The sequence below is a fragment of the Haliotis asinina genome, chromosome 10 (genome assembly GCF_037392515.1).
Source record: "Haliotis asinina isolate JCU_RB_2024 chromosome 10, JCU_Hal_asi_v2, whole genome shotgun sequence".
Taxonomy (NCBI): domain Eukaryota; kingdom Metazoa; phylum Mollusca; class Gastropoda; order Lepetellida; family Haliotidae; genus Haliotis; species Haliotis asinina.
The window spans coordinates 58,860,817-58,886,327 of NC_090289.1; the positions used below are offsets into that span (position 1 = coordinate 58,860,817).

At 41.3% G+C, this 25,511-nt stretch overlaps 1 protein-coding gene across 3 annotated transcripts in view; it reads left to right on the forward strand.

Annotated features, from left to right (window-relative positions):
- The window catches only part of LOC137297633 (uncharacterized), a 34,135-nt gene extending 12,877 nt beyond the window's left edge, over nt 1–21,258 (forward strand). The window contains exons 3-13 of one of the 3 annotated variants that reach the window (XM_067829518.1): nt 3,642–3,746; nt 4,200–4,232; nt 14,253–14,385; nt 14,959–15,049; nt 15,686–15,890; nt 16,431–16,627; nt 18,058–18,236; nt 18,670–18,848; nt 19,037–19,124; nt 19,810–20,044; nt 20,234–21,258. In XM_067829518.1, coding sequence (XP_067685619.1) covers nt 3,642–3,746; nt 4,200–4,232; nt 14,253–14,385; nt 14,959–15,049; nt 15,686–15,890; nt 16,431–16,627; nt 18,058–18,236; nt 18,670–18,848; nt 19,037–19,124; nt 19,810–20,044; nt 20,234–20,240 — 1,452 coding nt within the window. In that variant the 3' untranslated portion in view covers nt 20,241–21,258. The remainder of the gene's footprint in view (nt 1–3,641; nt 3,747–4,199; nt 4,233–14,252; nt 14,386–14,958; nt 15,050–15,685; nt 15,891–16,430; nt 16,628–18,057; nt 18,237–18,669; nt 18,849–19,036; nt 19,125–19,809; nt 20,045–20,233) is intronic. The other 2 variants (XM_067829519.1, XM_067829520.1) reach the window with 2 other exon arrangements.
- The last annotated feature ends 4,253 nt before the right edge of the window (nt 21,259–25,511 follow it).

Genomic DNA, 25,511 nt, shown 5'->3' on the forward strand with positions numbered 1-25,511 from the left:
CGTGTGACAGACGTTGAAAAACTCGTGCCTAACTTAATGAATAAGACCAAGTACATCGTTCACTATCGCAACCTACAGCTGTACCTGTCGTTGGGTATGAGGCTGACCAAAATACACAGGGTGCTCATGTTCGACCAGAGCCCATGGATGGAGCCCTACATCAGAATGAACACAGACCTACGAAAAAAAGCCACCAGTGATTTTGAGAAAAATCTCTACAAGCTCATGAACAACTCGGTGTTTGGTAAGACTATGGAGAACCTGAGGAAACGCGTGACCGTGAAGCTGGTTCGGTCGAGTGAGGAAGACAAGCTCAGGAGATTGATAGCCAGTCCGGCATTCAACCGTAGTAAGATATTCACAGACAACCTGGTTGCCCTACACATGAAGAAAAGCCACATAAAATTCAACTGGCCTGTTTACGTGGGGATGAGCATTCTCGATTTATCCAAACACCTGATGTACGACTTTTACTACAACGAGCTCAAGAAACAGTACGGTGACAGGTGTGAAGTGCTGTACACTGACACGGATTCCCTGCTGATGGAGATTCGAACCGAGGACGTGTACGAGGACATGAAAAAACACCTCGATTTATACGACACCAGCGACTACCCTAAGACCCATGCCATACACAGTACGGTAAATAAAAAGGTCCTAGGTAAGATGAAGGACGAGTGTGCTGGCACGCCCATAGCCGAGTACATAGGTTTGAGACCTAAGATGTACTCCATACTGAAAGCCGACAATAGTGAGATCCGGAAGGCTAAGGGGGTTAAGAAGTATGTGGTGAAACAACACATCAAACACGCCAGATTCAAGGAAGCCCTGTTCAAGACCCGTACCTTTAGGCATAAAATGAACACACTTAGAAGTGATGGACATAAGATATACGGACTGACTATAAACAAGACGTCCCTGTCGCCTATGGACACGAAACGTTGGATAGCTATTGATGGGATAAACACATACGCGTATGGACATGAAAAAATTTGAGGCTATTTACTACAGCCCGCGTGGGTACTGGAAAGGAGCTAGCGCAGTAGATAAGCTAGCTAAAATAGCGCGAGTACCCCCGGAGGAAGCCAAAGCGTGGCTTGAAAAACAAGCCCTGTGGCAGATCTATTTGCCGGCACCACGCTACGTGCCTAGAAGGAGGTTCGGTATTAACATACCTAATAGCGTTCACCAGGCAGACCTACTGTTCCTACCCCACGACAAGAGGTACAAGTATGCCTTAACCGTAGTGGACGTAGCCAGTCGTTACAAGGAAGCCGAACCCTTGACCATGAAAGATTCGGCCCAGGTAGCCAGAGGATTCGAACGCATATACAAACGCAGTCCGCTGACGTGGCCAACAGAGCTGCAAGTTGACCCCGGACGGGTGTTCATGGGTGCCGTGTCACAACTGCTAGCCAAACACGATACAAAGGTCAGGCGTGGCACGGCCGGAGCCCATCGCAGCCAAGCCATAGTTGAGAGATTTAATAGGACTTTGGCTGAGCGCTTGTTCGGCCATCAGTATGCTAGGGAGATGGTCACCCCTGGAAAACGATCGACTGAATGGGTCACGAGGTTACCCAAGGTGGTGTCGGCAATCAACCATGAAGTCACCCGTCTCACCGGTAAGAAACCGGCAGACGCTATCAAACTAAAATCAATAGTTGCAGAGTCGGCCGCTCCATTGCGTGGGAAGGAGAAACAGATACCAGATAGGGCCCTAGTGAGGTATCTATACCAGCCGGGGGAACACGAGGGTGATAGCCGTAAGCGGGCCACCGATCCTATATGGTCAGTCAAAACTTACAACATAGATAAAGTGGATATAAAAGCCGACGAACCTAACTTGTACTACTTGAGGGATGGGCCGGGTAGGGGGTTTGTAAGAGAAGAATTATTGATCGTACCGTACGGCACAGTATTACCTCCTACCAACACACGTTAAGAGGCGCCAACTTTTTTGTAGTAGGGGTAATAGTAGCAAGAGCTAAGGACCCAACCAAAGCCTTATTTAGTAAATAAGGCTTTGTAGAGACTTTTCTTGAAAGTGTTTTAAAACCCCCATTCCCTATACTACTAGGATAAAACTTCATGTTTATGTTTATTTGAAAGTGACTGGCATAGTGTAACTGAAGCGTATTTTTTATTTGGGCTTGAAGTCAGTGTCCTAGATCATATGTCATCTGATAATAACTCTGTTTTTGTATTCTGTAGTTCGATTTGTAGCATTATGTTCATGGACTTTTGGCTTGGTGTTAGTTTGTCAGTTACTTGTATTGTTACTTGTTTCAGACAGTTTTAGAAGAGTACTTTTCTTTCTATGCTCTTACGTGGTCATTTGCCCACCATTCTTTCTTTGTACAGCAAAACCTTGTCAATCCTGGCTTCTGATTTTGAATGTTCACGTTTACAGAGGATTTTTCTCTGAAACAGTTGTTTTAATTCATTGAGAGTGATGGTGCTATGTGCAGTAATGGAGTGTTTTCATGTTCCTGATGCTTACCTATTTTCAACCATATTCACCATGTGAACAATACTAGAACTCTTCACACATATATGTTACTCTGTACAGTGTCATGGCACATCTCAGCTATAAGTCTGTGTGAGTGTTTAAGCGAAAGTCAGTTACTGATTGGACTGTTTCCACCTGACTACTCAAGGACTTGACTGTACAGTTAGTTGATCCTAAACATAGAAGGGTGCAAGGTTTTACAGGAGTTTTGGGGCTCCATATTTGTAAGCCATGAAAATACTTAGTCAGAATATTTCCAATATTAAATCTGAGTAGATCAAAGAATGTTTAGTGGTTCCTTCTATTGACTGATTCATGAATTTATTGATACTGGTAATATGATTTTAATTCTTATGATATGATAGATCTAGCGTATTGTTTTGCTGATTGCTGTATACAATCAGAAAACTTGAACTGCCTTTTTCTCTGCTGAAGTTTCTTGCATTCAAGGTACACTTACTTGAACAAAATATGGTGCCTACTGTGACTGGTGAAACTATTTTTTTTTTTTTTTAACAAAGTAGTTGAGAGTGTTTTGAAGAACGTTCTTGTCATGTAAAGTCTGTGCCTGTCAGCCTTGACACCCCATTTTGGCCCACACCTTCCATGTGGAAATGTTGTCTGTATCTTAGTTACGCTGATCACTGATCATGATTTGTCTCTGGTTTGTGAATTCATGGCAATGTTGTTCTTTTCACATTTTGTTTCGTGCACAGTGAATCCAGCTTTTTGTTTGCTCCATGCTTAAACACTGATCTATGATAGTCGCAGTGCCTTCCAATCTCCTTGAGCATCGGGGTCCAACTGAGTGTGGTGAGGTTGACCTTCACCATGTTCACACTTTCATGGTCACATGGTTCAATGTCAGCGTCAAAGACTTTATTGTTATCCAAAATGTCCTCTAGATATTTTTTCAAATTAGGCACGAATAGATATACGAGAAGTTGGTGAAATCTGTTAATCATTTTAATGGCTTTATATCTTGTAATTCTTTTATTTCGGAATGTGGCCACTTTGTATGTACTATGACTACCAATGCTGCTGTAAGTCCCTCCAGGTTTCTGTCTATGTTGGTAATAATGTTGAGTTATGCCTGTTTGAACTCATCACTTGAGTGTTGCTCATCCAGGAACACAACAGTAACCATGGTAACACAGTCAGTGACTTTGCAATGTTGTCCCCCTTTGACCACTGGAGAAACAGGGCGAATCGGACATCAAGCGACCATGTTGTGGTAAACCATCCTACTGCACATTCTAAATTACACCAACATACCCACTTCCTCTATTCACATCACTGTAACCATGGTAACCATTACATATATTGTATAAACATCTTGTATGAAAGTTACCAGTGTCCATAGAATGCTGTGTTTGACCTGTTGTATCAACAAGGAATAGACAGGAACAATATAAATATTGTGAAGATACTGTAGAGATTTATTTCTGTAATATTTCTGCCATGTTTCAATTTAGAGCAGTGTTAATAACAGTGTGACCTGGTGGGATGAGAATGACAGTAAGGGTTAAAACATTAGAACTTGGTTTCTGAATTGCTTTCTTTTGTCCTTCTTAATCCCTCCACTATTGATGGCTGTGTGGATAAATCCATTAATCAGTTGATTTCTTTGTTCAGGTCTCGATTAATTTAAAATGTGTGAAGTTAATGGTCACTACATCAATTTCAGGAGCTGCCTGAAGGTGCTGCCAGCTGGGACCCGGTATTAACTGTTTGCATGCAGTTGACTGTGGCATATATGTACTCTGTCTGCATCCTCACTTAGTAAATATGCTTGTCACATGCTTCACCTCACTCTCAGTTGTCATAGAGTACTCACAGAGGGAGTTTGTCTAGCTGTACAGCCCAGAAGCCTTCACTTGCCATCGTCCACATTAAAGAACTTATACTGCTCTTTTGCAGAGTTAAATGATCATGTGAAAAAGATCAGTCATCGGTAGTCCAAATAGACATGTAGAGGAACAGCTGCATACAATGGCTGGCATTTTATTCTCTGAGTGCATGACACTTCTCCCTTATGATGTACAGATGTGGTGTTCAAGAGAAACAGAAAATATATACGTACAATTTAATAATAGAAGTTCATGAAAATGTGGGCAAAGCATTAACTTCATCATGTTGATTTACATTAGGGACCATTTTAACAAGAGTAAACTTTAACATTTATAAACTACCCATCATGCTACTCAACTTCTGGAGAATCTTTTGTCCAGATTCTTTGTGATTCATATGCTTTTACATTTACCATTCTCTATCTCCTCCATTTCTTTCTGGTCATGCTAATGTTTGACCCAAACACAGTTATACACCACCTACTCTGTTTTCATTAACATACTAACATCTGGCTGGATGTTGGGTAAACAAGTGAGTAATAAACAATACAGAACCCTCATCTGATCACACCTTGTATGCATCTAGAAGTATCTTTACAAGATATCTGGAAAAGAACAAGGTATGATAAGGGTGGTTTTTGGCACACTAACAGAATTGGCTGAAAACATGTTATTTGTTTAGAGACAAGTTTGCTTTGCATAAAAATGCTATATTCTATAGATGATGATCTGAGGTGTAATTTCACTGTAGAGGGCCCAAAATGGGTTTTATCAGTTCTCATGAAAAATAACAAGAAGTCTGAAATATCAGTGTGCCATAATGACTTATTTACAGCTGTCATTTTATTTACATACAAATTACAGCAGTTTTACGACAGGTAGTCATGCTGAAAAACATATCAATGTCAGTCATAATGTTTTAACCTCAAGGGGCCCAATTAGGGTTGCAAAACATTGTTAATTCAATTACTTGCCAAATGTGTCCCCAAAACTCAGTCATTATTCACAGCATTCTTTGCAAATGTAATCCATGGGTCAATTTTACAACATGTAAGCATGATAACCAATCATGTTGTACTAAGAATCACAGGGGCCTGTTTTGGGTAAAGCTACATTTTAGGCACAGCTTCATTTTAACTGTTAAGTTAAGTGTTACAAGTCAGCATTTATACAACCAGTTTTAGCAAATATACAGTTAACATCTCAATCACCATATGTTATTACAATAGCCAACCATGTTGCACTAAAAATCACAGGTCTTGACCTCAAAGGGGCCCATTTCAGGTGTAATTTCATTGTCAGCGCAGGTTCATATTAACAGCATGCAAGTGTTTAAGTCAGTATTCAAAAGACTTCACCGAGTAATTATTCACAACTTATCCATTTTAAAGATATAAAACATCTACTATTACTCTTCATTCACACAGTCATCAATCTCAGTTTCTGATTCGCTGTCAAGAACTGCAGTATTCAAGAGTGTATGAACCTAAAGTAGATCAAAATATATAAAATATGAAATAAAAATCCTGGGAACAAAGGCAACTAGACCGACTTGAAAAGGTGAATGGTCAGTGTTTAAAGAAAAGATTTACATGATGTTAGTTAAAACTTGTTTCAACAGTGTTGTAACATAGATTACCAAACTTAAGAAAAGAATTACAATATTTGGACTTGATGTGAAACAGTTTAGTTAAACATTGTAGACTTGATAAACAAACCTTGAAAAAAAGAAAGAAAAGTTACATGGATTTGAACCTGCATGTCTGATAACAAAAAAACACCAACAGTCCACTATTGCAGCCATTAGGCTACATATTCCTTTGCCTCACAATGTGAATTTAAGCTTATATATTTACAACTATGTATGACTTGACATCTGCTTGTGTTCATCATCTGCTAGACCTTGATACAATGTTCTTATTCTAGCTAAAAAATCCTTTTCATACACGTAAGTGTAGTCATTTTGGTTAAATGAAATCTAATATTTCATTGGAAACATCAATGTACATAAGTTTTTAGAAAATGCATATGCTTATACATGGCAATCCTGCAGAGTGACAGTGTTATTTTGACAGTGACAGGTGACTCAAAGGTGTTTTATAAATAGATGATAGAAAAACTATGGTCAAATTCTGACATTATAACAAAGTGCTCATATTTTGAAAATCTTCAGACATCTTTTCACTTTTCTAGCAGAGACCAACAACTAAAAACCAGTGTTTTCCTCTCATAAATCAGCCTTGTGCCTTGTGATATTGAAAATTTTAATAAAGATGTTTGATATGTGTATTTTAGAACACAAAACCATTCAAAATATAATGTATCATGGCACAGAAATGTAAATGTGATGGATTGTTTTTAAAGATGTTATGTTATTTTATGTCAGTGTTTATTTTTTTAGATGTTGTATGGGGCACTTTCATAAACTGAAAAAAATGTACTTTTTTGAAGACTTTGATGTGAGCAAAAGTGTGACCCACCACAATTTTTTAGGTGTGCATTCTAGTTTACTCTCTTCATATGTGGTGAAAAAATTGGGATGGGTCATGCTTTTGCTCATACTTTTCTATCACTCTGAAAATCAGAAAATGTAGGTTTCTAGAAGATATTGAAAAATATGTTAACTTTGAGGTCTACAAAGAGGAAAGCAAACAACACTAAAAACATGAAACTGCAATTGGAGGTAACTTCAACAATTAATTTAGCCCTTTTCATGTTAAAATTATCGTGTTGTAAAATTTTGATAATCATGACATGTTGTGGGCCAATAAGGGCCTCTATCATACCTTGTCCTTTCATTGAGTAAAAATGTTACAAGTGTGATGGACTCAGTGTTGACTTAAGTGTGTGTCATGTAGCTATGATAAGTTGTATTAATTAGTGTGCCTGATCACCTACATTATTATACTTATGAGCATTAATCAAGCACCATCCTTCTTAATTGACAAGGTGAGCAAAAATACTCTACAAATAATTTTTGCTTGGAGAACCTAATTCAACTTATGAAGTTAGTAACTTTGACATATTTTCCACTGATTAGAACTAAGAAGAAATTGAATTTGACATTTGGTAATCATTATCTTGCATTCTGAGAGAAATACACAAAACATGAATATCATCAATGGCAGGAAGTGTTGTCACTATGTTGCCACAAATCTGATTGTCATGGAGTTAGGTAATGATGTTTGTGATTGTATGAACCCCTCTGGTCACCATGCCAGTATCACCCACCCCCTCACAAGGTGATTTTTCCTACAGATTTGCAACAGGAGGATCCAGCTTTTTTTTGTGAACAGAATCATTCGATAGTGTTCTGCAAACAGGCAATGATGGCTCATGAGAACAGTGAAGTCTAACATTTTCAGCTGTAAATTTTGGAAGACTAGCAAGGGGCCTGTTGTCAAAATGTGGCATGGCAGTAATATGGAATGCAGTCCTGCACCATCCCTTTGACACACTGGAGGTTCAGTCACATGCAGGATCTCCTAAAGATGTGTGTTGTTACAATGTTTCAGTATGTGACATCTGCCAGCCACAATGTTTGGAAGATAGCGACTTTCACTTGTTTCAGCACAAGCCCTGCGCTATGCATGGAGGTGCCCGGGATACCCATTTATTAGATTAAAGGGTCCTTGCAGACAGTGTGAGGGTAGAGAACTGTGTGTTTGTATGGTTCTTTAGAACCTTGAATGAATCATTGATCATATGGACTGGTGGATGAAATGATGCTCAGTTCAGTTCAGATACTGCAGCCCAGGGTGCTTCATGCATGTATTTGAACATGCATAGTTTTTGATACATTGTGTCAAGCACAAGTTTTGAATGTACGTTCTAGTATGCTAGGGCGTTATCACCTGTTGGGCCAGTATTTACAATTTTTCAAGTTTCACTTTGATTCAGCGTGTTCTGAATTAATGATCATGTGTGTAGTTGGTTTACATTGGGAACGTGGTACATATAGTCAGTGAACCGCTTTCATAAGTTGGGATCAGCTTTTATTTCTTGCGCTTACATGCGATTGTTAAGTATTTGTTTGACATCGTGTAACACATGCTAGATTTGGCACTACATTTTGTCAGTAATGTGCAGATTGTAGTACATTTGTTAGGAGAGTCGCTTCTGGGATCGTGTAGTATATGTATGACATAACGCATGACCTGCATTATGAAGAAGTAAGGATATTTTCCTGACAACATTATTAACAATTTTATGTTTTATGCAGAGACAGGGCCGTCGCAGGTCGAGAAATCTAAATCGTCGAAGTTGAAGTCCTCGTCTTCAAGATCATCGAAGAAATCAATCGGCGAAGAGATGGTCCCGTTAGAGGAATTTCAATTTTTTTACAAGCCTTTGTTGATGATACAGAGTGAAGATATCAATCAACGTAATCAGCAGGTGTCGGCAGCTAGATCGACACCGACGGCATCAATGCCTCAGAACCCTTTTCATCTACAACAGACATCGCAGATGTCAACTGCAACCATGGGCATCATATACAACTCTTCAACTCAGTTGTCACTTCACGCAATCCGGGCATTCAAAGCAGACGCTTTTATGCAACAATTTACAGCGCAGATGATGAATCTTATGGAGCAACGGTTGGAAGAAGAAAGAAGTTGACTGCGAATCAGCGAGAGCATTCATCTAGGCCTTCACTCACATCTGAAGATGAAGAAGAGGTGCATGCACGCATGCACTCCAGAAGATCCAGCTCCCGGTCATACGGTCGCAGTACAGAGAAGGACACACCCACACAGAGTGAGTGCACTCGCACAAGTTGTTATACTCGGGGTGAGTGCACTCGTGGATGGACTTGTCAGCGGAGAAGGTCTCCTTCAGTCTTCCCTGTTCATAGAAGATGTTGTATGTAGTCATCCTCCCCTGCGGACTTAGACTCACACAGTCTGGATCATCGGCGATCTATGAATACGTCTTACTGTAGGAAGAATGAAGTTATACATCATCGAGAATTCTCACCGGAAGCCCTCTTGTGGGACTCAGAAGTCACATCATGGATCATGGATGGCATAAACCTTGTGTCACCATCTAAGGATTCCAATGAATTCAACATGTATAAAATGAAGAATGATGAATGATGAATGGCTCCTCTATCTACGATCCCTGAGACTTTGTCTACAGCATTTAGGTCAGCAACCAAGTTTCAACAGCATCATGTGCCGCCATTTAACGCACGTCATTTCCCTCTTCATCACATGAAACCATTCATCAGAGCACCTGATGAAGACGAACATTATGAAGTTATCAATTCAGCTTGCAGCAGATTTTACAAAGTAGAAGACAAGAGGCTGGCGCAACTTGACATTACTACGAGGCGAACTTTCTTCGGATTGGCTCGATCTAGAGCCATCAACGAGGCTCTCATTACACAATTCAGCAATCCTGCCACTGAGGAAGGGACTATGATCTTGTCAGCGCTTGTCACACAGAGGAGGGATCAATAGTTTATGTCCGAACATCTAGCCTCTACTACTGCAGGTCTTAATCGACTTCAGAGACAGGGCCTCCTGTCCGCTGCGTCATGGAGTGAGAACTTCACAAAGTCTTTGTATCATGCCCCATGGTCTGCACCTACTGTGTTTGGTGGGAGGATTGAAGAGGTAGCAAGATCGGTTGCTCAAGATTCAAGGGAAGTCATGATGATCAAATCCATCGACACTTTAACTTCTGTCCTTAAATAGACATATCAGAGTTATGATCAAGGGGATCAACGATCGAGGGGAAAAATTGTCTTCTTCCTTCCATTGCCCCTATGGAGTAAATAAATGCTCTCAGACATCAGGAAGATCGATTAGGGGCGGTGGAGGAAATAAACGCTGAAGATCAGGTTCGGAACGACTGGAGTCTTCCACTCCCAGCCGTTCCCGTACAACCATCTCAAGTGGGTGGACATCTTCAACTCTACTGGCAAAAGTGGGGAATCCTCAACAACAACTATATCATGAATATTCTGTGAGACAGCTACAAGATTCCGCTGGAAGATATACCACTGCTCACAAACTACCAACTCCCATCATCTACGCAGACAATCAACTAGACAAGTTGACCGATGCTATATCAGCACTGTTGCAGATGGAAGCAGTAGAAGTAATACAGCCACAGAGTCTAACGACCGGCTTTTCCTCTCCAATATTCTTAGTACCGAAGAAGAACACCAGAGAGAAATTCTGACTCATTTACATCATGAAGATTCTATGGAATCTAGAACATTTGAAGATGTTACATCTTCCTCAACTAAGACCGGCAGACTATCTAGCCAGCATAGATCTACAAGATGCATACCTGCATATCCTGATTCATCGAGAATCCAGGAAATATCTGTGCTTCCTTTTCAACGGTCTGCACTACCAATGGCCAGTCCTATCGTTTGGAATATCTTCACCCCCAAGGCTATTTACTCGGGTATCCAAACCCATCTTCAATTATCTACACCTCGGGGGCTACGGAGTGCTTTTTATCTGGGTGACGGCATACAAGCGCATCAACGGAAAAGTCAACTCAGACAACAAACTAAAAGTGCTTTATGGTTCAACTTCTGTATTATACAAGGTCACAACGTTTTGGGACAGATTCTAGTCTCTTCTTCAGGTGAGGTGAGGATAAAACTAAAGGGTTGTAGTTTATATACACATAACAGTAGACCGATATCAATGGGTAACAAGATATACAGGTTTGTATTGCTTGACGTACAGGCTTCGATTGATTGATGTACAGGCTTCAACTTATGTACAGGCTTCAACTGATTGGTGTGCAAGCTTGTGTTGATTAGGTTAACGAGTTACAGATAAAGATGTTTGGATAAAGATTAGTCACTGAGGATAAGGTGGTTCCATGCATTGGGTAAGTAAACACCTCCGTCTCTGTTGATTAAGGGCTTGTTCCGATTGATTGCAATGGCTTGTAGGAGCTTCCGTTTTTTTAAGTCACTGACGTTCCTAACTAATGTCATGGTGTTGTCCCAAACAATCTTGTGATTGGGGTTGTGCATGATATGTTCACATACGGCAGACTTCTGATCCAAATTTTGAACTGATGTTTTGTGCTCTTTTAACCTGATAGTCAGTGGTCGACCAGTTTCACCAATATATGTCAACAGTTACAGACTACAGTTAGATCAGGCTACTAACACAACTGGGTTGGTTAGTAAATCACCTAAAGTCGGAACTGGAACCTCAACAGGATATCAAATTTCTCGGGATTCGTTTTATCCCTTCATTGAATCAGATTGTAGTTCCGGAGGACCGGTGGGTCAAGATTCAAGAAAAGATAATGCAAGCTCTACTCTCTCCGTTAACACCTCAACAATGGCAGTGTCTACTAGGTCTTTTCATGTCAGCGCAAGATATTTCCAGGAGAAGAAGACTGCAGTTGCGTCCCTTACAACACTACTTGAATCTTCACCTTCCAACAACAGAGGACAGAATCCGTTCCCAGACAGTCTGAAGCCCTTTCTGCTGTGGTGGACTCGCCCATCGAATGTCTGTGCAGGAACCTATTTGTTAGAGCCGGCATTCAACAACCACCTCTATGCAGATGCATCTCTGCAAGGTTTGGGAGCTCCTCTGGGAAACAAGTTAGCAGCAAGAATCTGGAACGAAGAGGAACAGGCTCTTCACATCAACCAGCTGGAAATGAAAGCGGTCATTCATGCAATCCACCACTGGTGGAAAGCATTTAGAGACAAGTTATTAATGATCCACACGGACAACTCAACAGTAGCCTTTTACATAAACAAACAAGGATCAACGAGATCACTATCTCTACTACACCTGAAGTTTCAACTGTTCATTTTAGTTGACAGTCTGAATCTTCAAGTACAAGCATGTCACATACCAGGAGCCTGTAACATCATGGCAGACACCCAATCTCGTCCTCTTCATCCATCTCCAACAGAATGGTGAAGCGTTTCAACTAATCAGTCAAGCCTTCGGATCACTGCAAATGGACCTATTTGCAACAAGGTTCAACAAACAGACAACAACTTTTGTTTCACCAGTACCAGATCCCTTACCCTGGTCAACAGATGCTCTCTGCATTCCATGAGGAGGACTAAACGCGTAGTTGTTTCCCCCTCCAGTATTGTTACCAAAAGTCATCGAGAAAATCAGACTAACGAAGAGATTACAACTGATTTTGGTTGCGCCTTACTGGCCAACAAGAGATTGGTTTCCAACACTTATAGAAGAGCTAGGACAACCAACACTACAATTACCAGAGTGGAAGAATCTTCTCATTTGTCCCTATATCTACTGAGGCACCTACGGAAGTATCCCGTAAAACTATCTCAGTGTGGATTAGAGTAGTTATACTCAGAGCATATAAAGCAGCAGGATTAGACCCTCTGCGAGCTTCTAACTCGCATGAAGTCAGAACCCTAGCTTCTACACTAGCGTTACATGGAAATTGCTCGCTATCTGCTATTATGGAAGGCTGTTTTTTTAAGTCAAACACGGTGTTTGCCAACCATTACCTTCGAGACATAGCCACAGAGAACGTCACTGGCAATCACCAGTTTGGGCCACTTGTCATTGCTCAGCAACTAACAGTTCCCTGACGGTGCTGATTTAACTCACCCGATTTATCACGTGACTTGTGGAAGCGAGATGCTGTGCAGAGTATATTGGTGGAAAGTCCATATGCACGTCTTGAACAGACTAGCATGAGTTATTAGGACCTTGTATTCATTATGAAGATATTTATATTTAGAAAGGTCACAGCTAGTCTCGATTGTTATATCTTGACATTTAGTTGCATCAGAAACTAGTAGGTCAGTCAACGAAGTCGCCAGTGGAAGATAGGTTCGACTGGATGTGATTCCCCCGAAATCTACAATGAATATGAGAGGAATAGGACCGAATGATCGCTGTTACAAGTTCCCGTTAGGGAGGGAATTATTGGACGTAATTAGGAACAGTCAGCAGAGTCCATCGTGCTCTGACCCACTGTCGTTTCTGTCGGATTCTATAAGCAATGAGTCAGGATAAGGAAAAATATGTATTTTTCTGAATAAAATTGAATTTTATACTTATCCTGACTCATGTCAAAAACCCTCCTAGCCGCCCCTCACAGACATGCTGAATTCTCATATTCTCGTCTCGGGCGAATATAGGAGAGAGTAAAGTATCATGGGAAAGGAGGTAATACATGGGTGAGTGTGAATTTTGCATCCGCTTCTTTTAGAAGGGAACTTCAAGAGCTTTCAGGTGTTTCACTACCTTCTCCATCGAGAGGAGATAAGCAATTAAGCATGAGTCAGGATAAGTATAAAATATCAATTTCAACCAGAAAAGTACATGTTTCCGTATAGTTGTGTGATCTATGTCTTGTAATAACCTGGCCGATGAAGTAGTGTGTTTTCAGCCCTGGATGCTTGCTGTATAGTTTGGTCCAAATGTGTATAGGGAACCATGGTTACGCCTGATAAGTGTATAGAATGAATCTGCTGAATTGTGAACTGTGAGGTGTTTAGTGTAGATGTGATACCTGTAGATTATACATTTATAAGTTTGTTGAAGTCCATGCATGAGCTAGATGCTGATGTGTTCATGTGTTTTGTCTGACAGGCAGTTGCAGGATTTATCATTTACTTTTCACCAAAGATGAAAACATCACTGTTGTGATGAAAAGAATACCTAAAAATATACAATCTTTTGTCAGTATCTTGCACAGTCTAGTTGTTGCTGAAAGTTTGCTGGATGTGCTGATACTTCTTGGCACACAAGATGGAAAGTAGTTTAGCCTCTGATGTCTCCCACTTCAAGATACAAGGCCCCAGCTGCAGTGTTGTTCAGAGTGGCGGTAACCCCTACTTTGTTACCCAGGACAAATAGCGGATATCGTTACCATGCTTGAATGAAATTTTTGTGTTGCAGCTGTCCACAGATGCTTGTGACCCTGAAAGTGTTGATGGTGAAGGCATGGCTACCACCACATTCATCCGCCAGCCCTGGCAGCCACCATTAGACGCCAAGCCCAGACCAGGTGCAGCGTCTAGTGCATCAATAGGTAAGACAGTTGGGAGGTGGCGGAGAGGTTTCAGTGTTAGCTTGTCAAGCCAAAGATAAGGCTTTGATTCTTCACATGCATACTATATTGCAGTCCACTGCTCATGTTTGATGCGATATTGCTGCAATACTGTTGAAAATGGTGCTCAACAACTTCCAGGCTATGACACAAACCCCTGGCTGGCCCAGACAACTGTTTGGCTCCGACAACTCCAGGACCATTGTTTCCCAGACAGTTTATTGCACAGCTCACTGTGACACTACCCTATCTACATGTACTCCAGTGTCCTGCCATAAGTGTGCAACTAAAATGTGACTGGTTGACTGGATTTTATTTGATGAAAATATGTAGAACATTAAAATTGTGATGACTGATTTGGACTGTTCATTGTTGATTCTTAACAATACAATCTCTGTTAGGATGAGAGAACAGCAATAAACTCCTAGCATGCCTTGTGGCAGCAAGAGCCCCTTGTGGCAGCAAGCACTACTTGCATGGATATGTGTGCTAAATAAATATCCTATAATGATTCTAAAATACATGAATGAATTACACAATATTGTTCTTGTACAGAAGATCCTCCGACCTACCGTGCACCTGCCGAGCTGGGTGACATCGAATTACATGACATGGAGCGGACGGGACCCCCACCGGAGGAGGAAGTGTAAGTTGTAGAATGGGATTTGGTCCATGCCAATTTCTCATGTTGGCTCCACACTTCTCTTAGCCAGTTAAACATGTGAGATTGTCTTACTATTTAAATGGGTCAAATCATTACTGTGTTCTGGGTTAAACTTTGTCTGAATCATGGGTAATACCATATCTGTGCTGTGGGTCAAACCATATCTATGTAGTGGGTTAAACCATATATGTGATGGGTTAAACCGTAACTGTATGATTGGTTAAACCGTTTCTGAATCATGGGTTAAACCATATCTGCACTGTGGGTCAAACCATATTTGTGCAGTAGGTTAAACCACATCTCTATGATGGGTTAAACCGTAACTGTATGATTGGTTAAACCATTTCTGAATCATGGGTTAAACCATATCTGTGCAGTGGATTGAACCATATATGCATGATGGACTAAACCATATCTGTGCAACTGGTTAAAAAATATATGTGTGATGGGTTAAACAGTATCTATGCAGTGGGTCAAATCATATGTGTATGATGGGTTAAACCATATCTGTATGATTGGTTAAACCATATCTGTGCAATGGGTCAAACCGTATCTGTGTGAGTGTACTAGACTGTTGGTTAATGTTTGTAATATCTTTGCATTGTTACTGTTTTTCAGAGAGGCATATGAGTGTACTGGACTTTGCTGGTTTAACTGTGTGGGCACCATGATTGTCCGCTTCTACCAACAGCTGTGCACTGCTCACTCTACATACTCCCGCACCAAGAGGGTTTTGGGAATTATTGCACTGATCTTCATTGCATGTCTGGTCCTGTTTATTGGCATATTCTCCTCCAGCTTTGAGTATGTTAACTATTACAATGTAAGTGACAATATATGTATCTTTGCTGTGTCTGGAATAATTGTTGTGTATCTTGCTTCTGCATTCACATAAAAAGTAAACATTTATGTAACAGGACAACAGACTGTGTGCTCAAATGTCTCTTGGCTGTTTTCACCATCTGCTGCTCAAATTAAAAAAATCCTTGATGTGTAAGAGCACTGTTGGTTTCAGTAAACACCTTTGACTCACAATACTGGGCTGTAGCCATTTGTGAGTTTCAGTATTGCAGTAAACACCTTTGACTCACAATACTGGACTGTAGCCCCTTGTGAGTTTCAGTAAAGCAGTAAACACCTTTGACTCACAATACTGGACTGTAGCCCCTTGTGAGTTTCAGTAATGCAGTAAACACCTTTTACTCACAATGCTGGACTGTAGCCCTTTGTGAGTTTCAGTAAAGCAGTAAACACCTTTGACTCACATGTGAAGTTGATTTCTGGTGTTGCAGTGCACATTACTAAATTTCTAGGTAGTTAAAATAAACTGTAACCAAGCAATCATTCATCACTGAACACACAGGTCGCACTGCGTAAGAGTCGTCTGACAGGAAGTGTTGACCGAAACAGGGTGCTGTATCCAGGGTGCTACGTCTTGGGTCCTGACGTTGACCTCATCTACTTCAGCAGCACAGCGCACACCATCTCTGCCACAGTGTCAGTCTTCACCAAGGACAAGATGGTCATTGATGTTGATATCTCACTTCAATACTTTCTCAGGTAGACAGATTAGTTATGTTGTAGTTCACAGACGTATTAATGTATCATATTGGTTCTACCTGTTTAACTTTCTGGATGGGGATGAGGGGTACAGAGATGACAACCACACCCAGTTTCTCTCATTTTCAAATGCAACATCTACTTTCAGATTTGTCTTTGAAACTCCCTGTTTTGTTAGCAAGAATTTGAATAATTTGTTTACTCAGTTTAAGTAAACTTTGTCTCAGTATATTTCGTTACACTCCACCACTGAGTCTAACAAAACCTAGTAGAAGGTCGCGTCAAGTAACCTTTGAGCAACCAATGACGGTCCAATCAAATGCGAGACGGTTAAACAGATTTAACCAATCAGACAACGGCTACTATTTAGGGATCGGAGGGACTTTCAAACTATTCAGGTCACTGACACAGATCTCTCCACAAACTAAAATCAGCATATAACACAGACGGTAGTATATACAGTATATACAGTATATGCAGTATATATGCTTTGGGGTTTGTGTTGACATGGTTACCATTAGTTAATATTGCCGCAAGATGACATCCTTGAATATTGCCAAAAACACCATTTTCAGCGACTGTTTACTCACCGTTGTCATGGTTGTACGTATGCCGTGTGGATCACCCGGAAGCGATCGTACGCTATATAGCATTCCGAATCGTTCGGGTAGGAACCTTTTCGAGATAAAAAGTTCATAAGGGATGTGCGAATGTGCACTTTCACGATTTGGTAAGCTGTGTTCTGACTGGTCAATCTCAAAGGTTACCCGACGCGACCTCCCATAAGGTTTTGTTAGACTCAGTAGTGGAGTGTAACGAAAAGTACTGAGGATAAGTTTACTTAGACTGTTTGTTTACTGTACACAAATTAATAAGTCACCTGTGATTTATTTGAGTCAACACAGTAAAGGCATTGGAAGCTTAGGGTGTGATCTTTTGGGTCTTGATTGTGCTAATTTTGTGTTATTGATGGCAAAGTTACCCAAGGCATTTCAAAATCAATGTCATAGCCTATGCTTATCCCCTTTGATGCCTTCAACCAGGCATGATTCCACTTTCGTTAGATTAAGGGTTGGCAACACTGGCTTGGGTATATCTAACACAAGTTCACTTTGGGTGGGCACGAGTCACTTGCAGATCTTAAGAGAAGGGATTATTGATGACAAAGTGACAAGGTAGAGGATTTCTGTCATTGAGAACTAGTGCAAACAATAAGTGGTTTTCTTGGCCTGTAAACTCTTCTGTATTGTGAAATACTAGGAAATGTCTCACAGTGGCAGCTGCAGAAGACTTTGTGACAGCAAGTTTCTCTTTGTTGGTCATTCATCTGTACTGATTAGACTCCCAAGTTTTGATTGTGTAAATTGCAAAGGAAAGTTCAACATTTTATAATGTTAATGTTTCCATGTTAACTGTATGTCTACTTCTAGACCAGATGAAGTTGGCAAGCTCCACTCCATGTTTGACATGGATTACCATGATGTGTTTGAGAGCCTGGTGTTCAATACTATCAAGAACGAGGGCACCAAGCACAGCCTGGACATGTACCGCCAGAACCGACCCCAGATGGAGAGGGACTTTCATCATAAGATTCGAGAGAGACTGGGTGGTAAGGGTCATAACCGTCTGTTGTGGTGCAACGACTGTGCTAACCCTCATACTCCCAACCATACAGGAGAATGATGAGACAGATGCCTCAGTCAGTGCTGGAGTAAATATGTATTCTCGATTCTAGCATGCTTCACTAAGAGATCAAAGGTGCTGACAGTAAACCGTCTTCAAAATCATTCATCATTTTCCTCTTAAAGTGTTAACATCTTAACATTGGGGACAGACAGCACATCAGCTAGCCCTGAATGAGGATTATTAATTTAGGTCAAGACTTTTCTGTTTGTTTTCTGACTTAGATTAATCATTGGTAAGTATTAGGAAATACAGTTCGATCTACCCACATGTATGGTGTTATAAAGTACAATTTTGCCCGCAACTATTGTAGTGTTAAAATGCCCAGTCACAGATATCATTTACGCTGACTAATGCAGGTACCTGCTGTCCAAGTTGCTGCCCGAATGACTGTAGCAACAGGACCGTGTGTGAGCTGTGTGTGTCAGCGACGACATGTGATGGTGGCTATCATGCAGACGTAGAATACTTCCAGATGGGAAAAATCAGCATCCCCAATGAGGTGTTCGAGCGATTCATGCGTCAGACCATCCTCCAGGTTGGTAGCAGACTAGGTTGGAAGGAGGGACGTGGGGACAAATGGAGGTGTTCGAGCTATTCATGCGTCAGAGCATTCTCCAGGTTACTATAGGCATGTGGCATGTGTCACACATGTCAGTTTCTGTTTGTCTTTAACATGAGACTCTCTCTACCCTGTGTGTATTTCCTGTGAATGTTGTTATCTAGGTGGAGAGCGAGCGTGAGTTGTTCTACCAGCAGCATGCCTTGGAGGTCAAGAAGACCATGAAACTCACCCAACAGATCTCCAACCAAGGTACTTAGCTGTCTCACACCCACACTGTGCACTGGAGATCAGCATTCGAAATAATCACCTGCCCGGAGGCCCAGAGCCGAGTGTTATTTTGTCAGGCTGGCAGTTTCAGATATGTGTGGACCCTAGTGGCCATCAAGAAATTATCTGTCAATTGTGTCTCAACTGGAATGTTTCTCAATTTGTCTTTTAATATTGGGAATCATCCATGATCTGTCATGTTACGATAACTTACAGTTTCACTTCCTGGTATTTCAGCGCTTTGGCGTTGGAATGTCAACACCAGTCTAACAAACATTAACTGTGTGCCATAGACTTCGCTTGATTTTGTAGAAACAGCATGAAACTGTGAACAATGAGTCTGTTTTGTTTTGGATTTGTATGGTTTGGCTGTATCCAAATGGGCCTGCAGTTTTCATTCAGGCTGGCTGGTAAATGAAGCTATTGCAAACACTGCTGGAGATAGACAACATGTTTGAAATTGTGTCTCAAATAGATCCCACTCTGTCTGACATATGTCTCTCAAATATCTGTTCCCCCCAAATTTTTTACAGTCTCAGTCTGAATAATCTGATAGGCTAAAGGATGTGAGGCTAACATTGTATGATAATATCACTTGAGTTATTAAACAGCAAGTGATCAAGAAGAGATAGAATGCAAAGAATTGGAATCTTTGTTTTGATTTCAGCGGCAGAAATCCGTGCCAATGCAACAGCAAATGGGAAGAAGATTGGTGTGATTGCTGAGTCGGAGAAAGAGAAGGTCATTCAGAAGTCCTACATCCAGGCTCTGAAGGCCTTCTACCAGAAACTGAATGTGGTGCAGCAGGACCACAAACTGTCCCTCATGATGATCCGTGCCTATGATGACATCAAGGACAATCTGTATACTTCCATCAATGCATCTTCGTTATATCTCAATATGTGAGTGAGATTTAGAACTTTGGGTTTTCAAATACAATCAGTTTACCTTTATCTTCTCTTCTCCCGTATCAGTCACAGTATGTGAGGGAGGACACAGGAGACAATGTGTATACCTTTAGAACAGTGTTTTCCTTTTATTTCAGTTGATCAATACTATTGATGCATCATTGATGTTGTTTCTATTTTCAGGGTCTAAAGTGTGGAGACCATTGCTGGCTGATTTCTTGTTCCTGAGCTATATGGACAGTTCTCTGGTGTCCATGGTTACATCAACAACTGAACAGACAGGATCAGGGGAGACAAATCTGTTTGACCTACACTGAAGACTCTTTGTTGTTACTGAATCTGTATGACGTTGATGTTTGTCTTTATATAACATTTACAAGACTTTTGGAAATCTTCATTGTCCTGATCAAAAGATTGTACAAACACTGAATGAGTTCATCCTTTTATTTATTCTGTGTTGTTTTTTAACCTGTCTATTCTCTGTGTGTACTTGTATAGCGATGTAAGAGGAGCCATGGATGGACCAGACATTTTGTCAGTTGTCTGTTGAGTTTTTGTGTGCAGCACTGGCTTGTGTACTTTATCACAACATTCCGGGATTTCCTCCAACCTTAGGCCAGCTGCACAATTATACAACTGACGTCTTATCATAAAAACATGCACACATACTTCATTCTTCTCCCATACAGTTCTCAAAGCCTGTTGTTATGGTCCGGATGGGACTTTGTGCCAGAATCAGTCCCCAGGAAACCCATGATGGATGTAGGAGGCTTCTTCATGTTTCAAGTAGTGTGACTGATTCCATGAGATGGTTCCCTTAGCAGGGTGATTTGATTGGTTGTTTTAACTTCTATTTATAGACCTCTTTATGTATCTTCATGTTACTTTAAGTGACAGCAATAAGATATGAGATGTGTCCATCGTATTTTTAATTACAAATCAGCACTGCAGGACATTGCCATGATGTGAAAATGGTAAGTAATGAAAAATGTTTTGATATATATGGTTTCATTTATATTCTTTGCAAGAAAGTGAAAAGATTGACCTTTTTGTATGAGAACTAAGTACCACACACAACTTGTTAGTTTGAAGGTAGTTTTGGTGAAGCATGTGTGTACTTATCCTGGGTGTGAATGTTGGTGACATTAACACACATGTACATGGCAATGTATGTTTCATGAGAATGTAAATAAAGTACATTTGATTCATGTTTGTGTTTTGTGTAAATCATGTTTTCTTGGTCAGTATTTATTTTATGAATGTTACTAGTGCAGCACAAGAAGTAACATGACGGAAGGCAAGTGAAAGTACTCTTAGAACTCTTTGCTGTGAACTTAATGAAGTGGTCGTGAAGAAAGAATGAGTGTTATTAAGAGTTGCTTCCCTTTGACCTTGTGGATGTTGAGAAATCACCGCGTGGTTCAAGTGCGCGAAGCATGCACTTGTACACCGTTTGTTGGTGAGGTGTTCCGAAAGGAAAGACTTCATGGGGGAATGGCCGCTGAGGTCAGGTGGTCAGTGCTGGCCCAGGAACGTCAGGACACTCCAGTGTCAACAAACAGAATTGTAACTACTTCATGTTCAGTAAAATGAATGTATTCTGAAATGAAATAATGAACCTTTAAACACGCATATTCAACAAGTGATCCCGACGAGTTAGATAGATACACCCTAAGGCCTATAATCTGTCAGCTGTGAACACGTACTGATGTCTTTCACTTCAAACTAAAACGTAAATCGAATAAAGTGAAAGTAAGATTGTGAATGCTCATAATTTTATTCTGCTAACAGAACACTTAAATCTAAGACTTTTATTCAACAGGATAAACGTTGTTTAACAGCTATCTTTGTTTGCATTAGAAGGGGGTATGCACATGAAACATCGAAAACAAGAAAGGTTGGTCAAAGTTCATCACATACTACACGTGCATTTGTTTCATTTATCCAACTACTGAGCTTACCCCTTGAAGTGTAAACCCACCTTTTCTCTCTAAAAAAGAATCATCCCCTCGATTTGAATATATGATCGTTCTTTAAACAACCTTTATCCTAAGCTGAATACGATTCTGAGACTTCCACGTTCAACTAGTAAAAGTAAATATATGAGGATTCGCAATTTTAATTTCGCCTTTACTCGATTTACATTTTGGAGTAAAGTGAAATTCGTCGGTACGTTTTCACTGCAAACAGATTATAGGGTCAAAGACGGCTCATTTCAATTTCGACGTGTCAAGGGGGAATTGGTAAAGGAGAATGGTGCTAAAGCGTTCTTGAGACACATCGTCTGTTTGGGGACGTTTGGAGAAGTTACAGGACGGTTGTCCACATGTGACGTCATGTCAACAAGACAAACATCTTTGGTTGGGTGATGTAGAGAACCGACGCCGCACTGCCACATAACAGGTTGTATAATTCAGGCTGAAAACCAGTAAGAGCCAGAAGTTAGCGTTAGCGGCCGAAGAAGAGCAATATCCGGTCCAGACGTCCAGCCTTACCCCTAGTTTAGCTTTCACGCCGCCGCCGACAGCACCTGAAGTTCAGAAGACAACAAATACCAAGACAGTATGTCGTTCACAAGTATGCCCCTACCGACAGTTCTGAGGGTGTTGCAACGGCCAACAGGTGCCGTAATATATTGTAATAAATATATAATAAAATAATAAATATATGATAAATTATATCTGCGTTCCTCAACGTCGTCGGGAAGCACGTGAAGTGTAATCGTAAGGGCTGGTATCTCAACGAAAAGCACAGCCCCATTATCGTTAATGACAATTTGACTGGCGCATGCTGTACGGATGATATCGTTCGGAATCATGTTAAACCCCCTCTGTAACCTGACACTGCACCAGGACAATGTCCACTTAGCTCGACTTGATGTAACCGATTTTGTAAGGCAGCATAACGTGACTGTATTACCATGGCTGTATTACCGTGGCTGTATCACCGTGGCTGCATTACCATGGCTGCATTAACATGGCTGTATTACCATGCCTGCATTAACATGTCTGTATTTCCATGGCTGTATTAACATGGCAGTATTACCATGGCTGCATTAACATGACTGCATTACCGTGGCTGCATTACCGTGGCCGTATAACCATGGCTGCATTACCGTGGCTGCATTACCATGGCTGTATTACCGTGGCTGCATTACCATGGCTGCATTACCATGGCTGCATTACCGTGACTGCATTACCGTGGCTATATTTCCGTGGCTGCATTACCATGGCTGTATTTCCGTGACTACATTACCGTGGCTGTATTACCGTGGCTGCATTACCGTGGCTGCATTACCATGACTGCATTACCGTGGTTGCATTACCATGACTACATTACCGTGGCTGCATTACCGTGGCTGCATGAACATGGCTGCATTACCGTGGCTGTATTTCCGTGGCTGCATTACCATGGCTGTATTTCCGTGACTACATTACCGTGGCTGTATTACCGTGGCTGGATTACAGTGGCTGCATTACCATGACTGCATTACCGTGGTTGCATTACCATGACTGCATTACCGTGGCTGCATTACCATGACTGCATTACCATGGCTGTATTACCGTGGCTGCATTACCGTGGCTGCATTACCGTGACTACATTACCGTGGCTGCATTACCGTGGCTGCATTAACATGGCTGCATTACCGTGGCTGCATTACCATGACTGCATTACCGTGGTTGCATTAACATGGCTGCATTACCGTGGCTGCATTACCATGGCTTCATTACCGTGACTACATTACCGTGGCTGCATTACAGTGGCTGCATGAACATGGCTGCATTACCGCGGCTTCATTACCGTGGCTGCATTACCATGGCTGCATTACCGTGGCTGTATTTCCGTGGCTGCATTACCATGGCTGTATTTCCGTGACTACATTACCGTGGCTGTATTACCGTGGCTGGATTACAGTGGCTGCATTACCATGACTGCATTACCGTGGCTGCATTACCATGACTGCATTACCGTGGCTGCATTACCATGACTGCATTACCATGGCTGCATTACCGTGGCTGCATTAACATGGCTGCATTACCGTGGCTGCATTAACATGGCTGCATTACCGTGGCTGTATTTCCGTGGCTGGATTACAGTGGCTGCATTACCATGACTGCATTACCGTGGTTGCATTACCATGACTGCATTACCGTGGCTGCATTACCATGACTGCATTACCGTGGCTGCATTACCGTGGCTGCATTAACATGGCTGTATTACCGTGGCTGCATTAACATGGCTGCAATAACATGGCTGCATTACCGTGGCTGCATTACTGTGGCTGCATTACCGTGACTACATTACCGTGGCTCCATTACCATGGCTGCATTAACATGGCTGTATTACTGTGGCTGCATTACCGTGGCTGCATTAACATGGCTGCATTACCGTGACTACATTACCGTGGCTGCATTACAGTGGCTGCATGAACATGGCTGCATTACCGTGGCTTCATTACCGTGGCTGCATTACCGTGACTACATTACCGTGGCTTCATTACCGTGGCTGCATTACCGTGACTACATTACGGTGGCTGCATTAACATGGCTGTATTACCGTGGCTGCATTACCGTGGCTTCATTACCGTGGCTGCATTACCGTGACTACATTACCGTGGCTGCATTACTGTGGCTGTATTACCGTGGGCAGCTATTTCTCCACACTTCGTTTCCGGTGATAATGTTCGGGACAAGAAGATCCAACCTCTACAACAGGACCAGAACCAGTTGGAAATGCTCGGTATGATTGGCAAATGACAGACTGAGTGACTGATGTTAAAGCTTCTTGTGGACAAAGGGACTTATTGACAGTGGAATGAGAAATACGTGAGATTTTCAAGTTTGTTGCAAGCGTTCGTTTTATTTTTCGGTTTAATGTGAACTGTGTTCTATATATGGATACTATTTATGGAAACACGAAAAATATGTTTTTTTTCTTTTCCAGTGATCTACAAATTTTGACTGACGTTTTGTAAGAGTGAGAACTGATTAAAAGTTTGAACAACTTCCTCCACACTTTCTGGCGTTAACTGTGACATAAAACAAAGCAGCGCACATGGGAATGAAATGTTTCTGTCTTGAAACACTTGTATTAGGCACAGATGTAACACAATGATATTTTAGTGCCATCTTGGCTGACGCAGATGTCTCTGTGATAGACGTCGGGGACACTTTGTTGGGCTGACTCACCGTCACACCCAATCACTGTCGCGACCCAGACATTTTTCCGTCAAGGCGAACATGGTACAGTTTTCTAGCGATCGCATGAATCAAAAACAATCTGTAGAAAGTCCGATAAACGTATCCTTATCACAACGTTGTGAAATAATGAAGATGCTTTGATAAGATAAACTTTAACACCAAATATGTGCTCTTTCTCATATCCTATTGGGAATGGCCATTGTTAGAGTGGCAGTAAATGTTTTTTTTTCAAACAATTTTCTTGTTTCTTGCCGGTGGAA